This window comes from Phascolarctos cinereus, unplaced genomic scaffold (assembly GCF_003287225.1).
Source record: "Phascolarctos cinereus isolate Bilbo 61053 unplaced genomic scaffold, phaCin_HiC Scaffold_5;HRSCAF=322, whole genome shotgun sequence".
Classification (NCBI taxonomy): domain Eukaryota; kingdom Metazoa; phylum Chordata; class Mammalia; order Diprotodontia; family Phascolarctidae; genus Phascolarctos; species Phascolarctos cinereus.
The window spans coordinates 2,721,965-2,740,455 of NW_027555958.1; the positions used below are offsets into that span (position 1 = coordinate 2,721,965).

Sequence of the window (18,491 nt, forward strand, 5' to 3'; positions counted from 1 at the left end):
CCAGGTGAAGCAGGATACAGGGAGAAGAGCAGAGGGCCTAGGATACAGTCCTGGGGGACACAGATGGTCAGAGAGTGTGAGCTGGAGGAGGACCCAGAGACAGAGAAACACAGCAACAGTTTCAGACTCTTGGGCAGGAGTGGGCCCATACTACCCACCTGGAGCCCACTGCTAAAGGTATAGGTACAGAACAGACCAAGGTTGGAACATGGCATCGGTGGGTGGGTGGCTAATGTGTCCCCTGAGAAAGCAGGAGAGAAGCAAAGCCTTCTCACAATCCATCTCCTGCCATCCCACCCTGGGCATCTCCTGGGTGCTGTTCTCCCCTTCTCTCCATCTCGCGCAGCCAGTGGTGAGAGACACTTGCTCTTCCTGTCCCTTACCTGTTCATAAAGAGCTTTCGAAGCCAAGTCCATCCACACCCTGAAGAGGAAGGAGCTGGCAGAAATGCTGTGATGGTGCCAGTTGGGGTGGGGCCCATTGACTGCCCCATGGTCTCAGGGGCTTTCTGCCTCCTACTGGCTCTTCCTCAGTGCATGTGAAGGCAGGATCCAAATCACCACCACCTAGATAAAATCACTGAATCTTAGCATTGAGGAGGCCTCTGCCTGGCTGAGCCAACCCAGACCTGCATGAGAATGCCTTCCAATAATGGTCCTCTACGGAGCCTGTGACTGAAGCCCTCTGGTGACAGGGAATTCAGCATGTCCCGAGGCAGCCTGTGATGCACTTTGGAGTAGCTCTAATTACTAATCAAGCCTGATCTTCCTCTTCACAATACTGCCCACACCCCCCACCAACTGCTCCTTGTTCTGTTCTCTAGTATCAAGCAGAATGAGGCTAAGCCCCCTATCTCATGATGTTAAGAATAGCTGTCATTTATACTGCGCTTTACTATCAGTATCTCTGCAAGCTTCCCTCACAACCCTGGGAGTCAGGTGCTGTTATGATCCCCATTTTACAGTTGAGAAAACGGAGGCAGGCAGAGGTGAAGTGACTTGGCCACTGCTCATAAGTGTCTGAGGCCAGATTTGAACTTGGATCTTCCTGACTCCATGCCCAGTGCTTTGTGCATGGTGGTGCCCCCCAGCTGCCAGGCAGGAGGAGCAGGGGACCTGGCTAAGGAGCAGACAGCCAGAAAACAGAGGTTTCTGGGTAATGAGAGCTGGGGCACCAACTCCCACCTGCCCAGCCTGGCTCAGTGTCCTGCCTACCCCTGGTTTTCCCAGGCCTAGTTTCAGGCTTGCTTCTCTACAGAGGCATCACTAACTTCCTGTCATGATATAAAATGATTGTTTCACCCACAGGATGTTCCTTGCCCTGCAGCAGGGTCAGGCTCCTGGGTCCTGGGTGGGCTGGCACCCAAGGACGCTGGCCTCTTTGGTGCTGAGGATGCAGGCTGGTTGACTTCAGTGCACATTCTGGGTGGTAAGGCACCTGCTGCCCAGAGCACCCCAGCGTTTAGCCAGAGAGCCTGAGGTCCACACCCAGTTTCTGGTCCTGACTTTGTCCCTTCTTGTCTGCAGCACCTTGGGCAGGCTGCTTAAGCCTTAGAGGCCTTCCAGGCCTCTTCCAGGTCCATGTCTAACATGCTGTGTCTCTGGCCCTCCCCATGCACACCTCCATTACTGCATTCTCGGTGTCTGGCTTGCCTTCCCCCACTGGCTGGGCCCAACCCAAGAACCACATCCTTCCCCCTGGGAACCATCCTCAGCCTTCACGGCACCCCCCCCACATGGCCAGCGACCTGGATCTTGGGGCTCGTGGGCACCCAAGGGCCGTGCCTGTCAAGGCAGGGGATGGCAGATGACAGCCCCCGAGGTCCCCATCAAAGCCCTGCGCCGTGGCCCTGTAGATGGCCCAAGGCTCCCAGCAGTGTCCCAGATCTGGCCCAGTCAGCTACCCATCCTTGGCAGCAGGGCCCCCTTGGCTCTGAGCAGGACAAGAAGCGGTGTGTCCAATGAACTTTGGGGCAGAAGGGAGCCCTCTGCAGAAGTGGTGAGCTCGGTCAGCTTAAGGATGACCTCAAGCCTCCAGGCCTCAAGGCCAGAAGCCAAGGAGGGGGAGGGGAATGGGAACGGCAGCTCCTTCCACCGCGTGTTTTCTCTGTCCTTTTCTGGGGTGGGGGAGGGGCTGGTATCTCCTGGGCTCTCGGGCAGCACAGAGGCCACACCCAGGGGCTGAGGAGAGGCCACAAGGAGTCCGATCGTTAAAGGGTTGTATGTCCCACTTACACAAGCAATTTGATGGGGCTGTGTGTCCTATGAACATTCACACACTCGCTGGTCCCCACGGAGTCCTGCCATCCACTGTCCAAACAACTCAGAGTGCTGAGCCTTCACTGAGCCTGGGAGCTCTGGCCCACTGCCACCAGATCCGTGAGGCATCCCTGGAGGCCCTTCCAGAGGAAATCAAGCTGGGTTTGGGGACAAGGAGCAGTGCTGCACGGTGGTTAGCATGCAAGACCTAGTTTTGAATCCCACCTGTGACACTGCTGACCTTGGCCAATAATAGCCCCCAGTAACTCGGGGGTTTAATGTGAACTTGAACGATCCCTGGAGCCCTGTGATCCCCCGGGGGGAGGGGTGGTGAGAGTCAGACAACGTCCACTGAGTGGACAGCTGACCAAGGCTGAAGTGCCACGGAAAACCAGCTCTTGGCCGCTGAAACATCACGCGGGCTGCAGAGGTTTTAAATAGACGGACAACCACTTTGCAAACCCATCAAAAATAAAAACTGATTTTATTGCTTCCAAATCAGAGAACAGCTTCGGTTAGGTGCCCTGTGCTTGCTTCCAAAGGGAGGAGGGATCTTTGTCCCTCCTTTCTAGTGTGACGTCACTGACAGCTCAGAAGCCCCTTTTCTGGAATCACACAGATTCACAGCTTAAAACAACTGAAAAACGAATACTTCCCCAACAGATAAGGAAACAAAGGAAAAGAACGCTGGAATCACTGCTAGTAAGATGCAGGAAAAAAACCAAGCAAACTCCCCCCCCCCCACCCCTCCCCAGATTGTTCAGGCCACATCCAGCAAATTGGCAAAGAAGCCGAAGATGAGGAGCCGCGGGGAGCCAGGGACTGGCACAGCACTGGCGGAGGATCACATGCCCTGGGTATCCATTGGGAAGCAGGGCCGTCCACACCCTGGGCCGGGCTGCTCATGGTACACCCGGGTGGAGCTCCCAGGGAATCAAAGATGGGAGCACAGGCCCAGCACCTCCCACAATGTTCGAGCAGCCCCCCGGGTCAGCAGAGACCTGGAGACAAAGTGGCTGCCACTGAGCCCACGGAGCGGAAGGTCACGGCCTGTTACTGTGCAGTTAGAGATGAGGCGCGCTCCAAGAAACACAGGAGGGCCAATCACGGGCACCAGAAGGATCATACGCACAGAGGAAGCCAGGCTCCGAAAGGTGGGCGAGGCCTGAGCCACAGACAAAGCAAGGAGGCCCCGAGAACGAAGGGACAGTTCGTGGCCACGGACAGCCAGGAGACAGGGAGGCCACGAGGCAGGGCTTCTCCCCTCCCCCATGCCCCCAGTATGATGTTCAGTAAGACACGTCCTCCACGTCTCCACCTGGAGCTTTGTGTGACAACAGCCCGATGTTGTGACTTCCACCTGCCCTCGGGGGCAAGGATGCAGGAGGGACAGAGAGCTCTCTGGAAGGCTAAGGCCTGGGCTGTCGGAGGCACGAGCAGGATGGTGTTGTGGCGGGCAGCCTTTGGGTCCTCCTCACGTTGCCACTCCTTGCGTGACCCAGGGCAAGTCTGTTTGCCCCTGTGGGCCTCAGTTTCCTTACCTGTAAAATGGGGGTGTTCTGAGGGGCTTCGGCCACTTCCCAACCTTTCAGTTTCAGTTTGGCTGCTGGGGAGGTGGGCAGGGGGCCCAGCCACCCCCCCCCAGTTGTCATCCCACCTGCTGGCCTGGGCCCTCCGTAGGCCTCATCTCCAGATGGGGAAGGTTTTCTCTCCAACCTAAAACAAAGTGGGGAAAAGGGATGAAATCCAACGTTCCTGATTTCCATTTCTTGGGCACTCAGAGATGTTTCCTCACAGCAACACAGCCTTTAGCAAGGAGCAGGGTGCTTTCCTACACTGCTCCACTGAGCACACAAAACCGTTGGGCCTGGCCCAGAATCCCTGTGAGGCCCTGGAAGGTGGGTCCTCCTTCTGCTTTAGACCCGGGCCCAGAGGAAGCCAACTGTCCATTAGGCCGATTTCTCTGAGACCTCAAGTCTACACCGGGAGAGGAGGACTTTGCTGAGCGTCACTCTGTAAGCTGGCTGGAAGGATAGCTGACACCTTGGGCCAGGCCTGACTTTATTTCACATTTGAAACCACTGACTCTAGGCCATGCCCCGAAAGGAGTCACAGTGAAAATAACAGTACTCACTGACCACATTCAGGCTCTCTACAAGAGTGTGGGGGAGAGGACCCCTCTGCCTACACTCCACACCTACTGGAGCTGCTGGACGGCATGGCCCACACAAGTCCAACGGATGGACTGGGCTGTGTCTGGATGGACCCACCATGGCCTTTCTGCTACCCAACCTCCTGGGGGGGGTTCTCTCTAACCCATGTCAGCGGGGCTCTGGGGATATGGAAACCCTCTCTTCTTTGTCACCAGAACCCACGTCAGAGGGAGAAACTGGGAGCCAACCGTGTGAGTCAGACAGCCATGTCTGCCGCTGAAGGGCCCTCCCTCTCTGGTACCTTTGGAGAGGTGGGGTCTTTTTCGGAGGTGACGGTCCAGCTCAGGGTGACGGACATATGCCTCCTCCATACCGGGTTTCTCTGCAGCACGATGGAGCCAGTGACCACATCTCCGGCACGGATGGCCAAAGGCTCGTCCAGCATAAATAAGGTCTGTTTCCAATGCGTTGTGCTGTGAGCGAACGCATCACTGAATGAGGACCCTGCCTGCTCCCAGAATAACTGGCTGAACCCTGGGGTGAAGCGCTAAATCAAGCCGTGTGGGTCTCAGTTTTTTCATCTGTAAAAGGGGTGACTGGAAGAGATTCCCTCCTAAGGTCCCTTCTGCTTCCTCAATCCTAGGATACGATGAGAACTGTTCAAGAGCTTGGCTGGGGACACAGAGTCAAGTACACATTTTCTCCAAGCAGCTGAGGAACAGCAGAGACAGGGCAGGAAGACCTGACCCATGCTGCCAGCTGGGCCTGACCTGCTCTGGTGGTCGGGGTTCCCTCATCTGGGAGTCCCCACCCACGTGTGTGTTTGGAGGCAGGAAGGAAGGAGCCGGTCAGACTGTTCTGCTGCGGGGGACTGGCCTCTCGCCTGTAGCGTATGGTAGTCTGGGAGGTGCCCGAGCCCTGAGAAGTTACGGGCTTGCTCGGGGTCACACAGGCAGAGTGGTCAAAGGCAACACCTGGACCCTCTCTGTGATCTTTTAAAATCCCATTTGTAACCTTGCTTCCTCCTGCCAGGGGCCTAGTATACAGCAGACACTTAATGTGTGCTTCTAATTATTTTAATATGTTACAGTTCTGGCCTGTTTCCTTAGCTTTTGAAAAATCAACGTTTCTAACTTAAACCAAAGCCCCTGGCTCAGGGCCCCGGGGTCCCCGCCCCAAACACTCACGGGTCTGAGGGGCCTGTGCTCAGCACCAGCCGCGGTCTGTCTTCTCCCACATTCTGGAACTCAACACTGAACCAGGCAGAAAACCCATGCAGAGTCCCGGACCTCTGGATGCAGAAGCAGAGCTCACCCTTCATCTTCTGGGGTGAGGGAATAGAGAGGGAGGGGTCTGCAACCACAGCCCGAGGCAAGTCAAGAGGCAGGCAGGGGAGTGGCCCACCTTGCGTCTGCAGGAAAGGGGCTTACGGGGGCCCTGGGCGGGGCTGACTGCTCAGATGGACAAGGGCTGCCCATGTCAGAGGAAGCTCTGCAGGGATGCTGAGGCCAAGGCCGGGCCTCTCTCTCACCTCAAGGTCAGGGATCTGCACAGTTTTCATGTCCAACTGGAAGACAGGACGTGGGTCTGAAAGACACTCTTCAGGCTCCAAAATATGATTGTACTTGGGCTTGGCAAAGAATTCCCTGATGGCCAAAGATCTGGTCAAGGTGGAAGAAAAGAGCCAGAATTAGGTCCTGTGACAGCCACCGTCCCCAGCCCCAGCAGGCATCGCCTCCCTTTCTCACCTGCAAAGGGACCCACCTTAGTCTGGAAGCAGTGTCTGCTCCCCACGGCATGCCCCAAATGAGGGTACCCCAGATACCCATGGCTGGTGCCAGGGCTCCAGGGCACATGCCAGCCAGAGAGAAGACACTTCCCCCATGTCTTCTGGTCCCCTCTTTACAAATTCCAAGTCACGGGCCATTTGACCACCCTCCCCTGCGGCTAAGAAGCCCCCTTTCAGGGTCAGGGCTTCACTGCTCTGTCCCTCTCACACCAGGACGTGGGGGGACAACATCATGCTCAAAGAGCTGGGAGGCTTTGTCAGCAGTCATCAAACAACCAGGCCTGTGGACGACACCAACCTGAGAGAGCCCTCATGGCCTCCCCTCCTTTGCCGTCTCACCCTGCCTGCTCCCATACAAGGGCGGCAACGGGCTCCAGAGACAGCCACACTCCCACCCAGGACTACAACCTTTTACTGGACACCCAAGGGGACAAGGAAGGGAGCACAGACGGACCAGAGCACATCTTGCGGCCCAAAGGGTCAGGCTAAACACCCCAGATGCAGGGTGAGCTGCACTGACGCCCCCAAATGTGGCCCTACCCAAGGGGAAAGAATCGCTGCAACCTCTCCAAGAGAAAGACGGAAGCCTTCTGATCCAAAGGACAGGATGGAAGGAGTCACTGGTTCAGTCTCATCGCCAGAGAAGGGGGTACAAGAGAGCCCCTGAATAGTGATGATGATGATGATGATGATGATGGGGGGGAGGGTGAGAGAGAGGGAGACAGAGACAGAGAGAGAGAGAAAGAGAGGAACAGAGAAGAGGAGGGGAGAAAGAAGAGAGGGAGGGAGACAGAGACACAGAGACAGAGAGGTGGCCTTACATGGGGTGCGGAAGGAAGCCGAGGGACACATAAGGAACACAGAGTAAGGATGAAGAGAGAGATGTTAACAACCCTGTGCAAACCTCTGAGGCTGGTGTGGTGGAGCTGGAGACCAGCCGCCCCTCCCCCCACACGAAGACACCCCCCCCCCCCACTCTGGAGCTGGGAAGGGGCTCAGAGGCCACTCTCTTATAGGCCCGAGCTTGTGGCCCAGAGCAGAGCAATGATTTGCCTGAAGTCGCAGGGGAGTAAGTAACAAGGGTGGGATTTGAACCCAGGTCTGCTGCCTCTTTCCCCTGGACCAAGCAGCTCCTTTTACAAGAAACCACACACAGCCATTCCAGGTGGCCCTTCTTTCCCTGGCAAGGGCGAGCCGTTGTAGCAGATGCCCAGCCCCAACGATGCCTTCATCCCCTGGCTGGGGTTTCATGCCAGACTCCCTGGTGGCCCCCGGCAGCTGATCGTGGAAGAACGCTGGAACACAGCGAGCTGATCGTGCACATTGTCCACCAGGCTGTCGAGAGCCCTGCCTGTCGGAGCCCACGCGGCAGTCCTGGTTGGCTCTGCGGGGAGCTCGTTTGGGGGCCGCTCACTTTAAAGAGCTGAGGTCAAACACGCAGGCGTTGTCCCAGAAGAGGACATCGTGGTCACAGTCCTTCTTAGCACTGCAGGGGGCGAGGCAGATCACAGCCGTGGTCGGCCAAACGACCCCATCAGGGGAAAGCCACTTGTCCCTTGCGTAGAGCACAGACTCAGTCATGAACTCAGACTACAGACAGAGGGAAAAAGGACACAAGTGAAGCACTGAGTGTGGACCTGACGCTTCTGCTCCGTGGTCAGTTACCCCGGCCCCTTCCCTGGCTCCCGGGTGGTAGCCGTGTCCACGCTGCCTCTGGCCAGTCAAGGCCTGGGCTAGCTTGAGCCCTCCTCCCACCGGCTCCCGTGAGGCCTCGATCAAGAAGGTGCCGCTCACGGGGGCCCAGAGGAGGGTAAGGCCTGCGCTGCTCCCCGCACTCACTCCCATCCACTCTGACACCAGCACATCCACCTTCCCTGGCAGGGTCACGTCCTCCACCTTCTGCTGAAAGACAGTGATTCTGTCTGCAAAGCCACTGTGTAGCACCAGCTGCTCGGTGTGCTGGGCCATCTCGCTGGCCTCCACAGCATAGACCTGCGGGCATGGAGGAGGGCACCCTCACTGCTTGGCTGGCACCCGGCATGTCAGTGCCAACACTCCTAAACGGGTCTCCCGCCTTGTCCGTGAGCGGTGTGTGAGAACCATAGCAGAGCCGGAGGGGCCCAGGCTGCCCCTGCTACTCCCCCGGGCCGCATCTTCTCTAATGGTTAGGGATACTGGGCCACTGGTAACTGTGTGACACCACAACTATCACACCGTCATGGGCTTTTGCAAGGATAGAACAGCGGAACAGGAGCTGGCCCTGGTTTTCCATCTTGTTCCTGTTTGCTACCACTGAGACCCTCTAAACTTGCTAGAGGTCTGTGAGATCACGGAGCCAGAGCAGAAGCCTTCGAAGGCCTGCCCATTCTCAATCTTCTGACCCCGGGGTGTAGAAACCTAGCACGTGGGCACCGTCCCCACCCCTGGATGAGGCTCTTGGATGGAGGAAACACAGGAGGGGAGGGAGTGCCTGGGCACCCGGCCCGCCTTAGGCCTCCTCACACGAGCTGTGTGACTCCAGAGCCAGTCACTTAGCACCCCAGGCGATGCTCTGCTCAGACTACCAAGAGGCAGACAAATGGCCCGTTTACGCCCGAAAACGGATCCCCATCTGGGAGGTCGGGAAGCATGGCCCGTGCCCCTTGTGCCTAGGCGAGGGCCTCACACCCGGCAGCAGGGGTGGTGACCAAGCTCCCTCCTCCTGAGACAAGGCTCCGCCTGCGGCGTCTGTACTCACTGCTCTGGGCCGTGCGTAACGGGCACAGAAGAGGCTGAGGATGCCAGTGCCGCACCCAACATCCAAAATCACTTTATCTTCCAGAAATTCTTTGTGCTGCAGGATCACCTGGTGGTACACGGCTGTCCTCGGCTGATCTGACAGCATTTCCAAGTGCAGTCTCTAAAGGAAATGGATGCCTGTCTTGGTGCTGGCCAGCTGAGGTGACTGCAAATGCCACCTATCGTGACCAAGACTGGAGGGGGCAGAAAGCTTCTTTAGGACACGGGAAACAGAAGGTGAGAGACAGATTTTCACACAGAGAGGCGTTACCAGGGCTCCGTAGCTGCCAAAGTATTCCTCATCTTGCCACGTGTCTTCAGGCTCTGCGTCGTCCAAGCTCTCCCTCATGTAGCTGGCAGGGATGTACCCGTGGCGGCCCTCCTGCTCGCCCCACCACCAGTCGGCTGTCACCCACCTCAGCACCAGCAGCTTCTCTCCCCTGCAGAAACTGAGCTGGAAAACAAGAGGCAGGAAGGAAGTCCCACGAGGCCAGAAAATGCCAGATGGAGCCTCTGAAGAGAACTGCTAAGGCCGTCCCCCTCCCAGGAGCGAGGCCTGGACACAGGGGCCCCATCTGTGCTGGTGTCTGTCAATGGCCACCATAAGTGAACAGGAAGGTTGACTTCCTGGGGGCCGGTGGCTAGGCCACACCGCTGCGGCTATCACTCCGGGGCTGCAGGCCCAGAACTGTGTAAGATGCAGAGCAGGCCGTTCCACGAGCCACATGCATCAGCTTTGACTGAAGACTCCTGTCAACCTTGGAAAGACTGGCAGCTGGACAATTCCCACCGAGGGCTGCCCATTTTCAATGCCTGGGCGCCTGGCGACAGGGTCAAGGGCTGGTGAGGAGGAGACAGAGGCAAGTCTGGCCCCTCAAGACTCTGGGTGCGTCCTCTGTCCCAGGCCTCAATTCCTCCGGGAGCATCATGGGGCGCCCCCCACCCACATTGTGCTCATCAGTCAGGACACTGCTGGAAAGAAGTGCCAACGTCTGGCCAGCTCAGCCCATTGAAGAGAGGGATTCCTTCAGAGGGGGAGCCAGGGGAGGGACAAACAGGACATGAGCCTTCCTGGGTATACATGTGCGATGTCCCAGCTTCTGCTAGCAGCCAAAAATATAAAGACTGAGCCCCTCCCAGCTCATTCTGGCTCTGGAGGGCGACTCCTCCCTGTCTGTGCTCCATGTCCCTCCTCTTTCCTGCATCCCCATCCCCACCCTCCTAGTCCTGTCAGAGGGTGTCCCCACCCCCCCAGTCCTATCAGAGGGAGTCCCCACTCCCCCAAACCCGTCAGAGGGAGTCCCCACTCCCCTAGGCCCGTCAGAGGGTGTCCCCACTCCCCTAGTCCTATCAGAGGGAGTCCTCACTCCCCCAGACCCGTCAGAGGGTGTCCCCACCCCCCTAGTCCTATCAGAGGGTGTCCCCACCTCCCCAGTCCTATCAGAGGGGGTCCCCACTCCCCCAGTCCTATCAGAGGGTGTCCCTACCCCCCAGTCCTGCAGAGGAAGTCCCCACTCCCCCAGACCCGTCAGAGGGTGTCCCCACTCCCCCAGTCCTATCAGAGGAAGTCCCCACTCCCCCAGACCCGTCAGAGGGGGTCCCCACCCCCTCTTCCAGATGCCACAGCTTTCAGCTGCTTAGACATAAGTCCTGTCCTGTCCTGGACATCACGGTCCATGCCCAGGGAAGCATCATCACCTGCGTCTCATCCGTTGCCGTGTAGTCTGCGATGGCCACGAGCTCCTCGGGCTCCACACTCTCTTTTACCGGGTCTTCATCATCCCGTTCTTTGGTTTCTCCCACTTTCTGCACAAAACCAAGGCAATGAGATGGAGGCTGGGATGGAATGTCTGGGCCAGGATTTCATCCCCCTGTGCATTCCAGTAGAGGCCACAGTCACCTAATGGGCACTGCTGCCCCATCTCGCTACGAGTATCCCAGTGGTGCTTAATAAATGCTTGTCCCTTCCCCTCCTCCATCACAGCTCGTGAGCAAGGCCTGGCAGACAGGCGCCACCATCTCTGGAGGCCTCTTTATGGGTCTTGTGGGGCAGATCCATTGCGTCCCCTGCAAAGCCTTCTGGCCGAGGGGTTCCTGCACAGCACTGAGGCGACAGCTGGCTGGCCAAGGGCGCTAGGATTGCCGCTGACAGGCTTCCATTTGCCTCAAGGCAGCCCCAGGCCTCCGCTTCACCTCCACTGGTGATCGGGGTGTCAGTTCCAGGGTGACTTCTGCAGGATGCGATGGACGCAGACAGCCCGCTTGCTGTCACCCTGTGAGCTCAACACAAGGTCTGATCCTATCTGCGCCCACAGGCTGCCAGCGGGCCCGTCTTCTGGGATTTCTAGTGGCTTTAATCAATACTCCGACCCAGGCGGCTCCTACTTCCACCATCCCTGGCCAGCCCCATCAGCGTCCTCCCGACGTGACGCGGTCACCGGCGGGGGTGGGCACAGATGTGTCCCGGCTCTCAGGAGGGTGGGTTCCCTGTGTCACTGCCCCTCTGTGGCCTTGCCTCTCTCGCGCCTCCTTCCTGCCCAGCCCTGTGCAAAGTCCTCTGGGGGGCAGCCTGGCCTGGCCTTGCCCACTGCCTCAGTCTTCTGACTACCAATTTGGCCCCAGGCTGCCGCCCGGCTAGCCACAAAATCAGAGGAAAGGCCTCTCAAGATGCGCTCTCAGGGACTTGTGTCTTGGCTGGCATCCATCCAACTGTATTATTATTCTGGTCCCAGATGACTTGCCCCAGGGATGGAGGCTGTGATGCCATCCAAATGCCAGCAGAGGGATGTGGCCAGAATGGGAGTCAGGAAGCTCCAATCCCTCCTCCTGACAATGGCCATGGGGCCTTAGGAAGGCCCTTAACTACTCTCAGTTTGCTCATCTGTAAAATGGGGATAATAACGGCACCTCCCTGAGTCCTTGTACGTCAGACTCTGCAAACCTCCAAGCATGACGGAAACGTCAGCAATTATTATTATTGTTATTGTTACAGCTCTGAATCAGACGTGGGCCTTGTGTCTGCATTCAGCTTTTGCAAATGGAATCCCTTATCCAAGGAGCCAAGGAGCTTTCTACCAGAGGAAACAATCTGAAAGTATTTTTGGGTAAAGCAAAACAAACAAAATGCCCCCCTCCCCAACTGAGCTTTTTGGGGGTTCGGGGGACAGACTTTCCCGCAACCTCTGGCTGAAATGAGGGCACGTGCACACGCCCAACAAGTGGGTGTGCAAACACAAGGTGGCGCTGTTTGGGTCTGGCTCTGTTTCTGTCCTTGTGGTTTTTTTTTTTTTTGGCATTTGGGGTTAAGTGACTTGCCCAGAGTCACACAGCTAGTGAGTGTTATGTGTCTGAGGCGGAACTGGAACTCAGGGCCTCCTGACTCCAGGGCCGGTGCTCCATCTGCGGTGCCACCTAGCTGCCCCTGTGTTTCTACAGACTTCCAAGGACAGGAGGGTGTCAGCGTGGCTTTCCCCAGCCTCTCTGCGGCCACTGCCCGCTTCCCAGGGACAGGCCTCCTTGACATGACCTTTTCAGCGCGGTGGGCCCCCACAGAGCTGGCAGCCCCACGTGCACCGTGTCTCTTGGGGCCAAGGGCCACCCCCGCAGAGGGTCTCCAACGTGCTTGCTGCGGGCTACCTCAGGGCTCAGGGGTTGGCCCCCAAACACTCAAGCTCCCCGTTACCTGTGCCTCCCTGGGGGCAGCGCCGCAGGGAGGGGCCGGCACTCTCTCCAGCTCTGTCCCATGGGGGTCCTCCTCCTCATGTTTCATCTTCTTTTGGTTTCTAATGTTAACAGAGAGAGAAAGCACTGATGGTTAACTAGACCTATCACCCTTCTGAAGTCTGTCCTAAGCCCCGCACCAAAGGAATCCAGAAAAGAGCAGATCTGCACTTGCTTCTCTTCCAGGAGAGCTAGAGGACGTTTACAACATGCATTGTGTCTTATACGCTGCTAGCCAGTCACTGATGGTGCAGCCTTCTGGTACGGCTGCTAGGTACCCAGGGCCCCTTCAGAGCTGAATCAGGGCCTGCTGCAGGGCATCAGGGGAGTGGGTGACTGTGTGGCCAGCAGCACGGAGGACCCAGGCAATTCCAATTCTGCTTCTGCTTCCTCTATCACTGGAGATAACAGAGCAAACACGGCTGGTGGGGAGGGGATACCCAAGAAGAAAGAGTCCGGCTGCCCTGGTGCACGCAAGTCCCTTGGCCCAGATGAACCACGTCTACTGGAGCTGAAAGAACCAGGACAGGTGACCGCTGGGCCACGCTCGGACACACTTTGGAGACAGAAGGACAAAGGCTCTGTTTTCCAAAGAAGGGAAGGGACCAGGGCAAGGGTCTTCCTCTTTTGTGTGTCCTGGACCCCTTGGGCAGGCAGCCTGGTGAAGCCTGCGGATCCTTCCCAGAACCAGAGGATACACCGGGTTACCAAAACACAAAAAACAGCAAACTACTGTACTGAAACGTGGTGAACCATAAAACAAAACAAGGCCAAACTCATGGACCCCGAATTAAGAACCCATGGACCAGAGTCCAGCAAATCCAACGTGGACTCCTGGCAAAGCTGTTGTGCGTCTCACTAGGAAGACTGTCAGCGAATCCCCAGCCCTGGCATGGTGCTCACGAGAGCTGGCAGGGTGGCCCCGGAGCAGAAGGGGCTGCCTGGGGGACCCAGGGCCACCCATTCCTGGACGTCTCTGTGCAGGGGCTGGAGGGCCCACCTGCTGGGTCTCCTTCTTGGTGATCCCTGAGTGCCCCTTTCAACTCTGGTGCTGGAAGACCACCTTAGGAGCTCTTATATGAAGCCAATCGCCCCCACTTTTCAGGTGCAGACCCTGATTCTGGGGACTGGCCCAGGGTCGCTGGGTCTTGAACCAGTATGGTCTCCATTTGCACCCCCCGCCTCCCTCCCCCACAGTCTTTCCCTGTCCCATCTACTTGGAGCCACATAAATGCTTTCTGTGTAGATGGCCCTCCCTTGAGTGCTACAGAGACATAATGCCTCTAGAACCCTCTTGGAGCAGCTAGTAGGGAGGGGAACAGGGCCTCACATCCATGGCTCAAACAGGCTGATAGAGACAATTAAGCTTCATTAAATCAGCACTTAAAAAAACCCCTTTGCAGGTTGCATCGTGGGCAATTAGCAATGAGGCAGCCTTTTCCTTTGCCACTTGTCCAAGTCTCTGGGGAGGAGTCTTATACAAGTGGCCACAGATAGAGAACTGATTAAGCCTGGATCCTATAAAGAGGACAGCTCCAGCACCGTGTGGTGGGATTTTTCTGAGACCCAGGAGGGTTGTCACTCATCAGTCACAAGTTAGTGGTGAGAAGTCAATTAAGAGTGAAGCAAGTAGCCGTTTCTTCTGGGGCAGACTGGAAGCTGGATGGCACCTTACCACTGGCCTCATCGAGGAGTCTTCTTACACGCAGATTCTTGAGGCAGCATTCACAAGCTAAACGCTATTAACACTGCGTGAAACAGAGAAGAGAAGACGGCTATTCACAGCACGCAGTCAGTTACACAAATGAATAGTGTGCGTGTTGGAGGAAAATGTCTATTTTTGAGCTAGAAAAGGCGGCATCATCTCGTCCTCGCTGACCTTGGAGACCAAAGACATCTGCCCGTTGCGTCAGACAGGGAGAACCTTGCCAGGCCTCTGGGATCCTTCAGCAGCGAAGGCTTTTGGTTCCCGTAAGTGGTGAGGAGGAGACGCTGCAGGACTGAGCTGAGCCATGAGCGCTAGGCTCTTCTGGGGGGGGGGGAGTTCAGTAATTCCCTATGCAATGAGGGGTGGGGGGAAGGGACCCTAAGGCAAGGACAGCGAGGGGTTAATCCCAGGAGCCGTGCTGAAGGTGCCTCTGGGTACCTGGGGACCCAGGGCCTTTGTCCCCTTCTCCCACAGTGGTCCGGGTGGCCCCCAACGCTGTGGATGACCAGTCATTCAACAGGGATGGTCTAGGGAAGTTCCATTTCAAGAAGGGCCTTGCCAAAAAATGATCCTCCGCCAACATTTTTGGTCCAACACACAAATGTTTGTTAAGGTCTGGTAGGAGGTGACGAGGGTCTGCATCAGACCAGGGGCTGTGTCAGTGGAGAGGACTCAGGGGAGAGATGTGGGGCTGGCAGACTCCACCAGACCACCTAGATCCGGGAGGCAGGACGGTGTGGTGGAAGGCGTGCTGGTCTGTTTGGAGTCCTGGGTCCTGGGTATGAATCCTGACTCCCTCATTACCTCTGCCACTTCAGGCATGCCTCTCCCCCTCCCTGGGTGTCAGTCACCCCATCTGCAAAGCAGGGGGCTGGTACAGACCCTCTCAGAGGTCGTCCTCTGCAGGTCTGAGTCCATGAGTGCTTGGGGTCAGAGTTCAAGGGCAGGGAAGCTACTACTGTAGAGTTTCCAACCCTGGGTCACAGACTCCTCAGACCAGGGGCATCCAGTCTGACCTCTTCACTGGACAGATTGGGAAACCGAGGCAGGGAGGAGTGAGGGTCTCTGCGACCTCTCTGACTCCCACCCACCTCATTCACCCCCAGCAGGAAACCCATCGTCATGGAGACGGCACCCTTTGGGTAGCCAGCCAGCAGCAGGGCCCTCCCTCGCCTCTGCCCCCTCCCCCTTTCCCTTCAGCTTCCTCCTCTGAGCTGCCTTCCCTAACTAGACTGTAAGCTGCGTGAGGGCAGGCACTGTCCTCCTGGGGCTTGTTCTCCCCAGAGCTCAGCACAGCGTGCAGTGGTGGTATGCAGTGGGCGCTTCATAAATGTTAATCGTGCTGTATCTAGCAATGGACATTTATGTAGCACCTACTGTGTACTGGCCCCCCCAACCTGTAATAAACAGGGAAACAGAGGAAGCCGGGGGAGGGACGAGGGGGGCGGTGTCTCAGAGGAAGGCCGGTGCGCCCCTTCCTCCTCCCACGCATTTGACAAATGAGGAAACTGAGGCAGCCCCAGCTTCTCCCGCCCTCTCTCCAGACCCGCTCCTGTCACGGGTGGGGAAACTGAGGTAGCCCGGGCCTGGCTGGCCCCACGCAGCCCCTTCCTCCCACGTCCCCATCTTACCCAGGAAAAGCAGGGAACCGCCGGGGACGCCTCTGCCTGGGGCCGCCTAAGCCCTGGAGGCAACTGCGCAAGCGTGGGCCGGGCAGGGGCGGGGCCTGGGGAGGAGGCTCCACCCACAATCCTCGCCCCACCCTCCCTATTCCCCCCAGCTCCTAGGAGCGCCGGAGGGACACCACGTGACTGTCTTAAGGCGCTTGCGCAGATCCTTCTATCGTTTCCTGATCCCTGGCAGTGATGGCTCCTCCTCCTTGGAGATCTGCGCGTGCGCGCAGGGTCGGTTCCACTCCCCCGCCGCTTTGCGAGGAGCGGGAGGCTTGCCTCAGTTTCTTCACATTTAATCTTGGATGGGAGCCCTGGGGCAGTCGCTCCCCTCTCCGGAGCCTCCGTTTCCCCATCTGTCAAGTGAGGGGCCGGGCTCGCGGCGGCCTCCGGGCAGGACGACCGTTTGAAGCGCTTCGGGGTTTGCAAAGCGCTTTGCGTCCGGGCGGCCCCGGAACGGGCACGAGGGGGGGCCCTTAGCATCCCGCTTTGACAGACTGGGAAACCAAGGCAGGCCAAGGCCCGCTGCTTTCCCCCGCCCCCAGCCCTGGGACCATGGCCGGGCCGCCAGGCTCTGTGCCTCAGTTTCCTGAAGTGTAAAAGGAGACCCCGAGGTCCGCCTTCGGTTAAACGTCTCCAGCCCTTCCCCCTCCCCCTGTGGCCACGACGTAAATGCACTTTTAGTTTTACCTGCCTAAGTGATTGACAGAAACGAATATGACACTTCTCTGTGGGTCAGGGACAAGTTCTGTATTAAATGATGTTCTCAGGCTGACTCCCCGTGACCCCATGTGGGGTTTCCTCATTAAAGATGCCAGAGTGCCATTTGCGGAAACTGAGGCAAACGGTGAAGTGACTTGCCTGGGGTCATGCAGCTAGTAAGTGTCAAGTGTTTGGTCTCAGGCTGGATTTGAACTCGGGTCCTCCTGACTCCAGGGCCAGTGCTCTATCCACTGCGCCACGTGGCTGCCCCTCTGGGGTCGAATTTGAACTCAAGGCTTCCCGACTCCGGCCCGGGGCCCTGTGCACTGCGGTGCCCCATGGCAGCCCCATGGCAGCCCCACCCACCTCCTTAAAGCACGATCAAAGTTCAAGCTCTCTTGGCAAAGGGAGGTTACAGCGGGGGTTCCTGTTCAGTGCTTCTTAGACGCGGGGGTTCGTCCTTATTCGCGGTGATGGTCCTAGTAGTTTGCCTCGAGAATCCTTAGGTTACTAGTAGGTTTTCCCTCCACCATGTGCACTCCGCTTGAAGGTTAATTTCTGCAGCGATTTGACGCTGTCACTGGCACAGCGTGATTTGGATGTGCCGCAACTTTCTGCCAAAGCACAGTGTTCTTGCAATTTTTCGAGGTCACCAAGCTTTTCCAAGCTGCCACAAGGATTCAACATTCAAAGGCAAACTGCTTCTCAAGGAGAGGAAGCGTTTGCATTCTGTGCAGTGCTCCAGAGTTGCTCCCTCTTGTTTCCTTCTGACCACACGGCCAAGGTGTTACACTATCTGCTTGCTTTCGGCAGAAAAGTCAGGCTGTTGAATTCCATGGTCACAGGGCATGAGCGTTCTAAGCCATCCTGAAAGCTCCCTAATGCTCTGCGACACAAACCTTCTATTTCTTCTCATTGCAACATTAAGGCTATCTGATTTAAACATGGCCCCCACCCAGGTTACTATTCCCCTCTCTGGTGGCTTTTCAAGTGAACTTGTTGGTGACCCTGAGTCACCGAAGAGCTCCTTTCCCTTCAAAGGTTTGAGAAACATTATAGGTAATAGATGCAATTGAATCTTAAGGACATTTATCATTCAATACTAGGTGGTACCACAGTGGAGAGAGCGCTGGACCAGACCCCTACTAGCTGTGTGACCCTGGGCAAGTCCCTCGACTCCCCTCACCTTAGTTCCCTCATCTGTAAGATGAGTGGGAGAAGGAAATGACAAACAGCTGCAGCATCTCTGCCCACCCTGTGACAACCCTGTTTTCCTCTGATCAACCTTAAGAGGATGCTGAGGGGGGACAAGTGTCGTGCTCTTTCAGTGACAGGCAGTTTCCTTAAGGCAGACAACTGCCAAACTCTACAGGCCTGCAAATGGCGGCCTTCTCACCTTAAACCCCAGCTCCCTTTCCTTCCGTCCCTGCCTCAGGCTAGAGAGGGCAGGTGGAGGACCTCACCAGCCGCGGCCCCCTTCCCCTCTCTCAGCAGTAGGTGGCAGTAGAGAGCAACAAGCCCGACAGCGCTGCGCGGGGCAGCACGCTCTGGCTCTTGGACAGCGCTTTCCGGCCCCTCCGCAAAGCCAAGCCCCTCTTCCAGTGAGCATATCCCCGACAGGCAGCTGCGGAGTTGGCTGTCCCAGCTGGAAACGTGCGATCGCTTCTGTCCCTGGCTGCTTGTGACTGGTCTCGCCTCCCTCTCCTGCCTCTT

The 18,491-nt window shown here is 57.2% G+C and overlaps 1 protein-coding gene across 1 annotated transcript; it reads right to left on the reverse strand.

The window, feature by feature from the left end:
- Positions 1-3,712: 3,712 nt before the first annotated feature.
- On the reverse strand, positions 3,713-16,126 carry PRMT2 (protein arginine methyltransferase 2). Its single transcript, XM_078154599.1, is given in 12 exon segments — positions 3,713-3,799; positions 3,916-3,974; positions 4,713-4,884; positions 5,599-5,735; positions 5,943-6,072; positions 7,615-8,192; positions 8,938-9,099; positions 9,250-9,432; positions 10,677-10,784; positions 12,661-12,760; positions 14,374-14,446; positions 16,038-16,126. Coding segments are annotated over 9 exon segments (1,590 nt in total). The 5' UTR covers positions 12,748-12,760; positions 14,374-14,446; positions 16,038-16,126; the 3' UTR covers positions 3,713-3,799; positions 3,916-3,941.
- Positions 16,127-18,491: the final 2,365 nt, after the last annotated feature.